We start from the raw sequence: 13,172 nt of genomic DNA, 5'->3' as shown, positions 1-13,172 counted from the left end.
ATGAGCAGACCAGAAGTACTCATTTTCGCTGTAGCTTAACCCTGATCATCAGTTTTTATTCCAAGGAAGGTGGCTTTCACCTGTCAGCTTCTGCAGTACAGCTGAGTAAGCAGTCCCAGGATCAGAATGGCGAGGGCACAGGCATTAAGCACAAGAAGTATCATGCTCTGGACTTTGGTGTCAGTCATGCCCGGTAACACCTGGTTCAGAGTGCTCAGGAGCTGTTTCCTCCTCTCACACATGCAGAAGAGCCATCACAGTGTCACTAAGGGCCCATTGCCTACATCTAAGCTCATAGACAAATGTATTTAAATCACTCGGATTCAAAAGAGTGATTTCACAGGAGGACAAAGACACATTTTATTTTTCTGTAACCTATATTTACTTGTTTTGCTGAGATAAAAAGGGTTGAAGCATGTTTTTCTCCTTGTTTACTTGGTGTTTGTTTCTTTCGTGCTTGTGATTGACATACTATTACACAAGAGGTTTCCCACAGATATGCAAAGCAAACTCCTGTGAGTAAATTACTTTTAGAAAGCTTGGGATGAAATTTAGCCAACAATAATAGTTCCTGGAAATTGTTGCTTCCTGTTTATGACATAAATACTGTAAATAAACAACAGAAAAAAAGAAAAATTTAGCAGAGGAGGAGACGTTCAGGACTGAACACCACTTTGGCCACCTAAGAGCGTGACCCTGTGAGGTCACTACTTGCCAAGACCTATAAACACCAGTATACATTGCAGAACTATTTGTTAGGTCGAGCTTCACTAGGTCCTGTTGTGTCATTTTGGTGCTAAAATATAAGCAAGGACATATTTCATGCAATGAAATTGCATGGATTGCATTCATACATCTTTCATGCAATGAATAAAGTTCTTTTGCTGGATGTGTACCAGAAGCAAAACATGTCAGGGTGATGCTGTTACTATGTAAAGCAAGTAACAACAGTTTATCAAACTGATCATGATCCCTTCAACAAACATCTTCTCATGATTATGAATGTGCATTTCCCCATGTGGATCTAGTTCAGTGACGAAGTAAGTTTATCAGATCAAAAGACTAAACAAAATTTCTGTTGTTGATCTTGATGAAAGTTGTTAAAGGCTTTTGAAAAAAAATGTGAATAGCAAGGAATATAACAGCTGCAGTAGAATTTTTGACAGAAATTCATGCTGGAGCTGTACACAGCCCTCAGTGACGCTTTGCTGATGTTCAGCCTAGAAAACTGTATGGCATCAAGATGTAACATGGGAGCACTGTTATTGTTGCCTAGAGAAAGCAAACTGTTATTTGGAAAGAAGTCATATTGGTATTTCAATGGATGATATTCTTTTTATGTACATAAACTCTATAATGCTGACTGCTTTGTTAGTGCTTTCATTGGTTCAAGAGGTAGACCAGTATTTCTCAACTTTTTGCATTTTATGCCAATTCTTCTTTTCAGAAGCCCAAACATATGAAAAACAGAGCAGTGGCAATTAATGCAACTGAGAAAGCATAGCTGTCCAGTTCCCAGACTAAAAATAAACAAGCCATACTGAGAAGGAAGTGAGCTCCCTTGTCAATATTATATGTTTGTATCCAGGTTCATAAATATTTGCTGAAAAGAACAGCATAAGGGATTCAACCTTGAGCAGCTTTCTTACATGTACTCCTTCTGGCATTGTGATTATCAGGTTTATTTGCAATTGTTTGTTTGGTTTGTTGGGGTTTTTTTCAATTTGTAACTTTAATATTCTCTTATGAATCAAAATGGTTACCAAGACACCCAAAAAAAACACCCCTAAAATATTAGGAGAACATTTTCACAGCATGGCTAAGAACAGAAGTCATAAAAGCAAAAATACCCATATTTTTCATCCCAGGATGAACACGCTGTGGCAGTTTGGATTTTTTTTTTTTCTGACCAGAGACAGATACATGAGAATATAATTTAATCACTGTAACTTTACACAAACAATTTTGTCACCAAAAGAAAAATACCAGCCTTTACATGGTAACTGTTTTCCCATTAGTTATTGAACTCTTACCAAGATTCCCCTGTCCCAGCATGGTGTACTCTCCCTGAACAGTCCAGACAAATAACACCTTTTTGTCAGCCAGTCTTTTGGAACTTGTTAGTCATAATAATTCATCCCTGTTTCTATTCTTTTTTCAGAAATTCAAGGCACTACTCTGTTTCACAGACTCAAGACACTGATATTGCACCAAGATATTTCAGGTACCTGAGCCAGTGAAAAAAGGTAAACTTTACAAGTTTGTTTAATTCTTTAAATACCAATAAGCCATTTTTTCTATAACCTCAAACCTCAGTAAAGAGTTTGTTCCACAAAGAGAAGTACGGAGATCTTTGGCTGGATTTCCTTCAACCTCAGCATTTGGAAGAGCTCATTTTTCTGTAATTGAACTGTCTTCATCACGTTACTACACTATGATTTACTGATTGACAACAATCTCACTGGAGAAAAAATAAACCCAAGGCAAATTCCAGAGAGGTTAAAAGTATTTTCTCCTATTGACAGTAGGGTACATGCATTTGTAATAATATGCTCATTGGGCTAAATATTATTAATGAAATTCAATATCAACTGTAAAGGCACCTCTTTGCTCAGAGTAAAAGGTTGTTAAAAATGCTGTAAATATTCTTTGTTTCTCAAGGGACAAACCCTCCCATACACTGTCAGACCTGCCATCTCACCTGCTGATCATGGCTCTCACCCAGTGGTTCTGTGAGGGGAGGTGCTGGCAGTGCAGCACTAAAGCCAGCTGCAGCTAAGCTGGCCCATGCCCAGCTGTGAGACACATCTGCTGGGTCAGGTCATGCTGAGAGAGAAAGCCCAAGGCCTGGCCTGCAGCACTGATTTGGGCACTTGAGGACACCGGGTCCTCACCTGCCATCAGTGACTGTGCTGTCACACCAGCCATGGCACTGGGGATCCAGCTCTTGAGAAAACAGATGTATCAGCCACCCACAGTATGCAGGGAGAGATGCATAAAAGGGAGTCCCCTTCTCCCAGCCTCTCAGTCTAGGCACAGACCATTACAGCTGTAGTTGTCTTCTGTGGGACAGGCAGTCCAGTTAAGTAGAGTTCAAGTACAGTTTAAGCACGGTACAGTTGAGCATATTGCAGTGTTATGACCAGTAAGAGTATGCCTGCCAAAGAGGAGATTAATAAAGAATGTCTCTTTAAATGTTTTTGCAGGCTTGGCACTTCCTCTCCCAGCTGCAGATTTCATTCCTAGATATTGTGTACCATACCCAAGGGGAGAAATGTAACAGATCACATTCTTTTAGGCTTTCCCGGAATTGGCATTGCTTAGAGGAAGTTTAACAAACAAATAAATATCCCAGCTCTTAATATTTTGTTTCTGTGTTTTATAGCCAGACTGGAGTATTATCCCACAGAATCATATGTGGGATAAGGTGTAGTAGTTTACTTTTAAAACAGGAGGGTAAAATCAGCAAAAAATTTTGTGAAGTCCCAGTTCATGTCATGCTTTCCTTAATATTAATATTACTAAACTGCTGAGTGTTTGCTTTAACTGCACAATGAGAAACCAAGAACTGCAGAGCAGTTAATTCCACTTTAAAACCACATAAACCTTTTTAATGCATGAAAAAATTATGTCCATTTCAGGAAACAATTCCAGGAAGCAAGGGTCACACAGGAATTTAGTAGAAGCTGGCTCCTGGAACATGCTTTCCTTTCCCACCCACAGAAAACAGGACCCAGCAGCCCAAACACTCCATCCAGTCTCTCCTACCTCCAGGCACACACAACTAGAAGCCTTGCTCTCTTTCTCCTCCCCCTTCCCATTCTTTCTCCATGAGACGTGTTGATGATCATTCTCCTGCTCACCTCATCCCCATCAGACTTATCCTCCCCAACCACTCCATCATCAGACTTGGGCATTGCAAGCCCAAGAGGCAGTCTGTAAAATTTTACATACCTGTAAAATGTCCCCAGGAAGGGGAATGGAAAGACAAACTGCATCCTGCCCAGCCTTCAGGCACAATCTTCCCTGCCCAAACACCTGCAAGGAGAAGGCAGGAGAACCACCTGCAAGAGAGGCAGCCAAAGGTGTGGAAGGAAGACTCCAGGGTCAGAAGGTCAGCTGGAACCAAGGGCAAGTCTTGAGTCAAATTTTGACTGGATTTCTCCCTTTTGGCAGCTATGGCATCCCAGGAGGCATTAAAAGCAGCAGAGACTGAGACCCTGCTGGGGAGGAGCCATGGGGCTCCTCAGGAAACACTGAAAAGTGCTTTTGCTACAGGTGCATAATCAGGCAACCAGCTCTGACCAGTGAGATGCCACACTCCAAGAGTAACATTCCCAAATGGTGTAATTTAAACATTTAAACTTTTTAAACATCACCTCCTAAGGGCATGGTAGCCGGCAATTCCAAAATCAAGCAGATGTGAAAACAGACCAGCTTGGCTGAACAGGGATCTTCTCTTGGGGGAAAGGGCCAAAAAGGGAGGGTGTGTGCCCAGTGGAAGCAATGTCAGGTTACACAGTGTGCTGGTGTTGGAACAGCCACCCCTCTAGGGGGACAATGGCTCCAGGGAAAAATGCTCTGGCATGGCAGAGCAGACCCAGTGTGGCAGTCATCCTGATTACCCCAGTGTGAAGGAAAGGATATTTTTGAAGGAGCTGTATGTGCCTTCTGCCCATGGCAGTTTAATTTGTGATGCTCAGATCAGCTAAGGAGCTGGTTGATCACCAGATCAAAATTATATACCCTTTTTCTCCCTGAATGACAGAAAAATGTTTCCAAACTGCAAGACCCCTCACTCTTAGGAGCACAAACTTGCTCCTGCCAAAGTATGTTGCTCCACTGGCACAGAGGTCTTGCCTCAGAAGTCTCTCATTCCTCAGTTTCCCAGCCATCAGCCCCAATGCTAGAAGATGGTCATATTCAGCCCCAAGGCTTCCTTCTCCCCTTTCAGCTCAGCAGCTCTGGGCTGATGGACTTCATTTGCTGACAGATTTCTGTCCCCACCCACCAGAACCCCTGCCTAAGCCACCCATGATCTGAACTCCCTTGATCCAGACCCTTGTCCCTCTCCATGCTGAAGTTATTCCCCCACAGAGGCACATAGGAAGTCATGCCCCCACCACCATCTGCATATCTCTGTCCACTGAGCTTCTCTTAGGACTTCCTCCCATATTTCTTTCCACTTTGTGCACTGGACTTGAGTGCCAGTATTACAGGCTCACAAAATGTGTACCACATGGAATTTCTGGACCATGCCTAAGCATGGAACTAGGAGGTGAAAATCTGTGAACATGCTAGGTGTCCCACATGCATCAACCCCCAGCACCCAGCCCTCCCAACAAAGGAGGGCTAACCCACAACAAAGACTGCTAGCAGGACAAACAGTTCCACACCGGCCCAGGAGGACTACAGGCAGCAGGAGAGTTTTCCCCTTACGTAACTCGAAGTTTCGGTGGTTTCCTGCGGCGGCAGCACCTTGGCACCTTGCACTGTGCCTGCGTAAGCACGGCAGCTGCGGGCAGGGAACTTGGACCACGCTGTTTCTGGGAAGCACAGGCAGGGAGGGAGGGGTCAGTGTCCAAAGTGCAAGAAGGGCCTTGCTGGCAGCAACTCCGGCAGTGCTGAGGTACTGGGATACGTGCTGCGACGGTCTGTCACCTCTATAGAAGTGTCCAAACAAAACGAAACAAATTAATCTAAGCCCTCACGGACACCCAAGCGACTCTACCAGCACAACAATCTGGGTGAGTTTAGCCCGGTCAGGTTTTCGTGCTGGTTAGCACAGCAGGGCGAAGGAAAGGAAACACGAGCCTGGCCCTGGCTCAGGTTGTGGAGCGGGGCTTGGCTTGTTTTGCTGGTCATATGCAGCTGACTCGATATCGGGAAAGAGCACGGCCCTTAGAACCGAAAGAGAAAGCAGATAACCATCTGCACGTGACAAAACAGGCTGCGGGGACAGCCAGCCCAGCACCGGCAGCAGCCGCAGAACAGCTGGGCTCCTGGAAAGGCAGCACAGCCCTCTCCAGCCTGTTTCAGCTCCACACCCACCCAAATGGGCAGCCCGTAAGTATCCTCCACTGAGACCCCCGCTTTTTTAATGTCACTGGCATTGGGGAGAACTGCCAGGAGAAGTGGTGTTGCAGGGTGCCGGTGTCTTGGAGGGTCCTTCCCCTGCTTTAAGATGCTTTAAGGGCGGTTCCCCCACAGTCTGCTCCATTTGCTGCTGGTTGGTTTCTGTTTAACAGCAATCCTTAGTTTGTCAGTGGCCTTTCTTCACCCATGGCTTCTCTGCAGTTAATCCTGCTTGCGGGAGAAAGACAATCCGGGTAGCTGGGGTGGGGAGGTGGTGAAGGAACAGGACAGATGTCTTGAAGGAAAAGTGTCATGTCCAAAGCGTGGCACTTTCCCATAACTCTTGTACAGCATTTCTCCCCTCAGCAGCTGGGGAGAGGGGAGGTGAGAGAGTGAAACTGTCTGGGGGGCTCTTCAGTGCAAAAGGAAATGCCCATTCCCTCGCCTCCTCGCACTCGGCCCCACTGCAGCGGCATCCAGCGGCTCACAGAGATGTTCATCCCTGCACAGATCCTGTGCACAGCCAGAGCTGTGTGCCTTTCTGTCCCCTTGCCCAGGCGCTCCACCAGCTGCTTGCTGGAGGAAGGCACAGCCCCAGCCTGGCAAGGGTGCCCACCTGTCTGTGCGCAGCAGAGGAAAGGGCTGTGCAGTCCCAAAAGCACAGAGGGTGCCTAGGAGCTTTATCTCCCACACAAAGACCTCGGGGAGTTCCTGAGCCATTCACATGGGGCCTCTCTCTGCCAGGGAGACTGAGACACAGAGCTCTCCTAAGGTGAAACCCAGTGTTTCCATCAATGCCAGTCCAGGAACCAGGAGGCTGACTCCAGGCTGGGGCTCACTGTGCCATGTTCAGGTTCCTCTTTCTTGCACCTTTGAGAAAGAGCCACAGAGTCTCTTATCCAAAGACACCTCCTTAGAGGCAGTGAGACTGCCTCTGTCTGGGAAAAACCCAAGCTGTACATTGGGTGAGAGCCCTTTCCTGTTTGTGTCTTGCTTCTCAGCCAGGCTACTGCCAAACCTGCCTCAGTGATGAGCTGCAGAGCTCACAAATGTCCTGTCTGTGGCTGCACTGTGGCAGGGTGCCAGTTCTCAGCCTTCACTGCCTCCAGGCCAGTTCTCTATCCAGCTGGCACAGGGCCATCCCAGGCATGTTTCTGGTCCTATCAGTCACAATAGGGACAGGGATTTACCTACTGGGTCGGGCTGGGCAGGGCAGGGGAGGCAGCAGAAGGCAAAGATGCCAGCAATTTGACCATGAATAGAGGGACATCACTGGGAAAATATGACCTTACACACATAAGCCTCAAAGCAGAGGAGAGGGCAGAGATACCATGGGCTTTCCCCAGGTCCCTATACATGCAGAGATCACTCAGCAGCACAGGGTCTCTGAGGTGGCTGTCCTCCAGCCCTGCCATACGGTACCATAAACTTGATAGGAATTTAATTCTCTGTCCCCTCTCTACTAAACATGTGCAACTAGGACAACTTTTAATAGCTTTTACATTTTATGGATGTAGAGGAAGTGAGCGTGAGATGACTGAACAAAAAGCCACATTTCTACAAGCCTGCCTTCCTTAGGAAACTGGTCTAAAGAAATACAACAGCAAGGGTTGGTGTGTGGGCAGGGCCAAGAGTCAGCTGGGCTGTAGTGGTCCCAGCCCTGAGGTCTAACAGAAATCAATCCCTGGAGACCGGGTCAGCCAGCCAAGAGCTCCCTCCAAGTGCAGCTTGTTCTTCCTCTGAGGGTGAGACAGAACAGCAGGAAGAGCAATGAGTGGTGTGAGCCCTTGCAGAACAAGGAGAGGAAGAGCAGCAATGCCTGGGTGCAGGATATGTGTGAGACAGACAGACCAAGAGGCAATACTAGGAGAAAGACAAACCATGGTGAAATTACATCTGCTGGAGGCCTCATTCTCGTAGATATTTTCCTGGTTGCTTGTGTCTTTGTTGCAGATTCAGAACAATGGGTGTCCTCCACGTGACCTTCCAGTCTCTCCAGAAGCCTGTTGAGAAGAAGCCCTCCAAGGGAGTCTACAAGAAGTGAGGGAGAAGTGACCAGGGGAAGTGGACAGGTTGGTGTCTGATGCTGTGATCCCCCCTTCCATGCTGTGTGTCCTTCTCCTGGGAGAAGTTTGGGACTGAGAAGCTTCATATTTGTCCTCATTAAACAGAAGTACCCCACTTCCAAGTCTCCAGGGAGAGATGAGGAGTGGGAGGGGAATGCTGAAAGGTCTCTGGTCACCAGTACCACCACCAGACACTGAGCACAGATTCAATGGAGTCTCTTCTGGCACTCTAAAAACTCAGAGGCTGTAACAAGTGCACAATCAGCTTTGGGTGATGGTTTAGGAGAACATCCAGGAGATCACAGATTCACAGGCTGTTCTGAACTGGAAGGGACCCAGAGTCCAATTCTTAAGTAAATTATATACCACTGGGCAATAGGCAGTGGAAGGGGACAGTAGGGCCAATGTGAACTTCTTGAAGGAAAGTGGTAAATAATTTTCAGCAGATGAAGCTTGTCAGAGGGAGGAAGAGTTATTTGCAAAGTTTCAAGCCTGAGGCTGGCTTGAAGCCAAGGTCTCTTGAGTCCTATGTTTATGCCTCCCTGCAGACCTGGGTGGACAGTGCTTCAATGCTATGTGGCTCAGCAAGGAGTGATAGCCTTTCCTGATGCCACTTCCCTGCTTTTCAGCGTGAAGCAGAAGCCTGTTCACTGCAGAAGAGGACAGTACACACTCTGGGAAGAGGAGCAGTCGGGTTTGCCAACCAGTCTGCGAGAGGAGCAAGGTGGATGGCAATCACAGGTGTGTCTCCGTAGCACCCATGTCCCTGCATCTCAGAGGAAGGCCAGTGGCTGCAGGAGGATCCAGGGTGCCTCTCTGAGCTCAGCACCTGCCTGTCTGTGTAGGGGACTGGGCCCCAGGCAACCAAGACAGAGGAGCACCATGTCTACCACCCTCAGTGGGTAGCAGAGCTCCAGGTATTCAGTCCTGCTGTGCTCAGAAATCTACAGGCATGCAAGGACCTGCATGTGGAGCTCAGATGCTGGAAATGGGTGGTATCAATGGCACTGGGTGTTCCAGAGCTATAGGACAAGGGTAGGGAGGCAAGGCAAGCCTTGCAGTTCAGATCCTGTCATGTCTGCACTTTACTCAGTAGTCCAAAGATCACAAGGAATGTCCTTGTCTGATAAAAACTGAAGGAAAGGCATTATCCCAGAATAGCTCTTATCTTGCTTCTTACCAGACAGCAGTTTTTCTCTCCTCCCATCCCTGCAGTTTGCTGACAAATGCCTTTTCCAGTGAGACCATGAAGCAAAGGGCATGTGTGGTGCTGAGTCATACTCTCCTCCCAGTACTGGTCCACACATGGGACACCATTAAGCCACCTTTGCTGTGACCACAAGTGCACCAAATGCAACCTTCTCAACCCAGTAACTCATGTGCAGCACAGTCCTGGGCAGGACTGAGACACTCTCGTTCTATTTGCAAGGGGAGTCCCTGGACCCCAGCCATAAGGCTCAGAGCCTGTCTTGGGAAGGGTGTCATAAAAGGCAACAACTGAGGGGTCCCCCCTTCATGTTTTGCAGCAGGCATCCCCACAGCAGCTTTTACCATGGTAGCAAGAAAGCATGCAGGCACCAGGATGGGTCTTCTGCCACAGAGGTGTACCAAGAACCTGCTGCACCTGCTGATATTACTGGAGACTGTTGGGGCCTTGGCCTTGATGTCCTATGCACTGCTGTACGAAGCTGGAAACCTGGTGAACCTCCCTGACAAACGCATCGGCTTTTACAGCTTCTGCCTGTGGAACGAGACAGCTGGGGAGCTGCAGTGCCTGGACACCAAGCACCTGCAGGCAATGGGCATCAGTCTACTACAGCTGGGACTAGCCAGGGTCTGTGTGTATACCTGCCTGGTCTTCATCCTCTTCCACCTCCCTTTTCTTTTAAATGTGAATTGCACAGGGCAGGGAGAGGAATGGAATATGATTCGCATCATACCCGTCATCAAGCTGATAATCCTGTCTGGAGGCCTGGGTATGTTTCTATTGCAAACCTCGCGGTGGATTCATCCCTCTGATTTCACTGGAGGCTTCCTGGCACTGCTTGGGACTCAGGCTCTGCTACTGCTCCAGATTCTCACTGCCACTGTGCTCCTCAGCTGGGTCAAGCACACACATATGTGTGAAAACCATTTAACTGAGGTGGCCGGGCCCGCTAAGATTTGACAGTGAAGAAGATGCAAGAGCTATCAGTAACATGATTTAAAATTGTAATCCAAATACAGCTTTACTCCCTAGAAAAAATCTGATTCCCTGTCCAAAGGCTCATGTCCAGCCATGCTCTGGCACATTGCTGTGTGCAGCACTCCTGCATCAGGCTGGCAGCAGACACCAAGAGCCACAGCACAGCCACAGCACAGAAGCTTTCCAGGTACAGGCTGTACCTTCCCAGCTTCAACAGCGTGTAACACCCCTCAGTTTGGGGCACGGCATCAAAGTGGCAGCACTTCTGGCCCCAAAGAGCAGTGAAGGTAGCAGAACCAGCACGCAGTAAACACAGGCCTCTGCTCACACCTACTCTAAGTAAAAAATGTTGCTAGCATGTCATAGTGTGTGATTAAATTTGTAACTAACAAAGTACTTTTAATACATTTTGCCCTACCATGTAATAAAGATAAAGGGAGTTTAAAAGAAGGATCTGTAGATTGTGTTTAACTAGGAACTAACAAATGCTCAGGAAAAGGTAACCAATAGGTAATTTCTTCATAAGTACATAGGATACATATAACTTAAATAGGCTTCCAATCAACAACCAACCTTCAAGGCTGTGAAGAAAGCCATCTAGGATGATACTGAAGTAACACCAGAAAGAAACAGTTTTGTAGTTTGAAAACAAGGTAACAGACTGAGCATGCACTGATAAAGAAAGTGCAATAAAAGGACAAGTTGATGCAGATGATTAAATAACCACCAAAACTCCTACATGGGGTAGTAATAAACCCTAAAGGACACTAGATGGCAGAAAAGACTGAAACAGTTAAGTCCGGTTCGTATAATCATTTTCCAAAACATGAGTTTTATGTTACTGATTTTTCTGTATAGTGAGTATGTAACAGCTTTGTGAGTATACACTGCATTAATTCATCCAGTGGCTGGGTGAATTTATGTAAATAAAGAACGCCTGCTTAATAGTGATATTCTTTGCAGTTGAGTGAATTTGTTTCAAGGGACATGAGGGTCTGTTTTCTCTCTTGCTTCAACCTTAGTGGGGATGATGCTGATTTGACCAATTCTTCATTTCAATACATGCTCTCACAGCTGGCCTCATGTGGTTTGTTTGTCCTTCTTTTTTTGATTGGAAAGAGAATACTGAGCCATCTTCATCCCTTCCTAGACCTCCATGCACGCTGCCACGGGATCAGCCCCCTCAGGGCAGTCCCAGCCCCTGACACTGTGCTCCCGCACGTGTTCCTCAGCATTGGGAAGACTGCTGGAGTCTGGAGGCAAACTCAGCACCAGGCCCAATGGGAAGCCTGCCAGGCCCCACTGCAGCTGTGGCAGAGGGACCACAAGGACAAGGGAGCCCCCAAGGCTGAACCATGACCATGTACCTCTGCCAGCAAAGGTCTTCCAGGTCAGCAGCTCCCTGCTCCCTTCTATGCCCAACACCAACCCACCAAAGGGATACTCACAGAAACCCGAATGTTTCTCTTTTATCTGTCCATGCTCTGAAATGTGAAACAGAAATGAACACATCCTAATCTGGAGCTAAATCCCACTGAGCCCAGCAGAGTGGGAGAACTCAGTACCTCCTTCCTTTCCCCCTCTGGCCTTCCTGGGTATCCTACCGGCTACACGGCACCAACCCAGCAGATGGATGCACAGCCCTCCTCCCACCTTTCCCAGGGCTGCGGGAGGAGACACCCTCCCCACTGTGCCCTCTTCTCCTGGGAAGTCAGAGACGTCAGCTGAAAAAGATCTCCCTGACATATTTCAGGACATCGTCCTCAGAGTCCTCCCTGCCTGTCCTCTTTGCATCAGCACCAGCACCAGGAGGGGATGGAAGTGCCGGACCATGGTCACTGCCTCCATCCGTGTTGGCCGTGCTTCCAGGAACCTCCTTTGGTGTTGGCGGGATCTCCTGCTCCTCTTCGCTCCTGGACCGGGCGTTCTCTTCACCTTCCTCGCACTGTAGATTCTGGCCAAAGGGAAAACAAGAGCCGGGCGTGCATTACTTCAGGCCGGGCGCCCCCAAAGCATGAGGACAGCCAGCCCGCCAGCCCCGTGAGCCGCCTTGCCAGGCCCTCGGCTGTGCCCGGCAGGGTGCAGAGGCATCAGCGCCGCCGGGGCAGAGAGGAGGGGTCGGGAAAGCCGTGCGGCACCCGCGGCCAGCCTGCCCGTCCTCCCGAGCCCTGCCGCCCCGCCGTGCTCGGGTCCGGCCAGGGCCGCGTCCCCACCCCCGCAGCTCCCGGCTCACCTCGGCCAGGACCGCCAGGGCCACCTCCACCAGCTCGGCCTCGTTCATGCAGTACAGCGCCGCCGGCCTGGGCAGTGCACAGGGGACGCTCAGCGCGGGCCGCGCCCGGCCTCGCCCTCCCGCCCGCCGCCCCGGCCGCTCTACCTCCGCCGCCGCTCGCCCGCCGCCATGGCCGCGCGGGGCGGCGCCGCCCGGCCGCCTTCCGCCCGTCACACCGAGGCTGCTTCCCCGCCCGACCGGGCTGCTGGAAAAGCAGCCCCGGGCCGCCCTAAAACCCGAGTCACGACAGAGCCCCGTGTCTGATCAGGCAGGCAGGCAGTGAGGCCGCGCGCCCCTCGATCCTCCGTCAAGGAGCACACATGGCTCCGGGCCAGCTGCGGAGCACACGGCACGGCCGGAACGGCCCCGGGGCCAGCCTGGCGGGCCCGGCCCGGCCCGCCCCCGAGCGCGCCCGCCGCTGCCCTCTGCAGGCCCGGGCGCGCAGGGCAGCCGGGGCGGCGGCAGCAGCCGGGGCTCCTGCAGGGAAGCGAGGAGAGGCCGGCCCAAGGATGGAGTAAAAGCCCCTCCGGGACTACAGCGTGTTGAGCGTTGTTGTAGCAAAACAACATGTTCA

The 13,172-nt window shown here is 49.4% G+C and overlaps 2 protein-coding genes and 1 long non-coding RNA gene across 7 annotated transcripts; 1 reads left to right on the top strand and 2 right to left on the bottom strand.

Annotated features, from left to right (window-relative positions):
* Window positions 1-331: 331 nt before the first annotated feature.
* LOC120499868 lies at window positions 332-5,278 on the bottom strand. The gene is made up of 2 exons (XR_005626981.1): window positions 3,955-5,278; window positions 332-606 (listed from the first exon to the last, which is right to left on the bottom strand). It is a non-coding gene; the product is annotated as an uncharacterized LOC120499868 (long non-coding RNA).
* Window positions 5,279-5,868: 590 nt separating this feature from the next.
* TMEM140 (transmembrane protein 140) lies at window positions 5,869-11,277 on the top strand. Of its 5 annotated transcripts, none has more exons than XM_039704102.1 (4): window positions 5,869-6,066; window positions 8,029-8,147; window positions 8,771-8,882; window positions 9,671-11,277. In XM_039704102.1, exons 3-4 carry the CDS (start codon window positions 8,870-8,872, stop codon window positions 10,306-10,308), a joined length of 651 nt encoding a protein of 216 aa, XP_039560036.1. In that variant the 5' UTR covers window positions 5,869-6,066; window positions 8,029-8,147; window positions 8,771-8,869; the 3' UTR covers window positions 10,309-11,277. The 5 variants fall into 5 exon arrangements, with proteins under 5 accessions (XP_039560036.1, XP_039560037.1, XP_039560039.1 ...); XM_039704103.1 differs by having other exon boundaries at window positions 8,690-8,882; XM_039704104.1 differs by having other exon boundaries at window positions 5,961-6,066; window positions 7,996-8,147.
* CYREN (cell cycle regulator of NHEJ) lies at window positions 11,125-12,711 on the bottom strand. Its single transcript, XM_039704107.1, has 2 exons — window positions 12,560-12,711; window positions 11,125-12,280 (listed from the first exon to the last, which is right to left on the bottom strand). Exons 1-2 carry the CDS (start codon window positions 12,605-12,607, stop codon window positions 12,047-12,049), a joined length of 282 nt encoding a protein of 93 aa, XP_039560041.1. The 5' UTR covers window positions 12,608-12,711; the 3' UTR covers window positions 11,125-12,046.
* Window positions 12,712-13,172: the final 461 nt, after the last annotated feature.

Source organism: Passer montanus, unplaced genomic scaffold, assembly GCF_014805655.1.
Source record: "Passer montanus isolate IOZ18808 unplaced genomic scaffold, ASM1480565v1 scaffold17, whole genome shotgun sequence".
NCBI lineage: Eukaryota > Metazoa > Chordata > Aves > Passeriformes > Passeridae > Passer > Passer montanus.
This window is presented reverse-complemented; position numbering and strand designations above follow the sequence as displayed.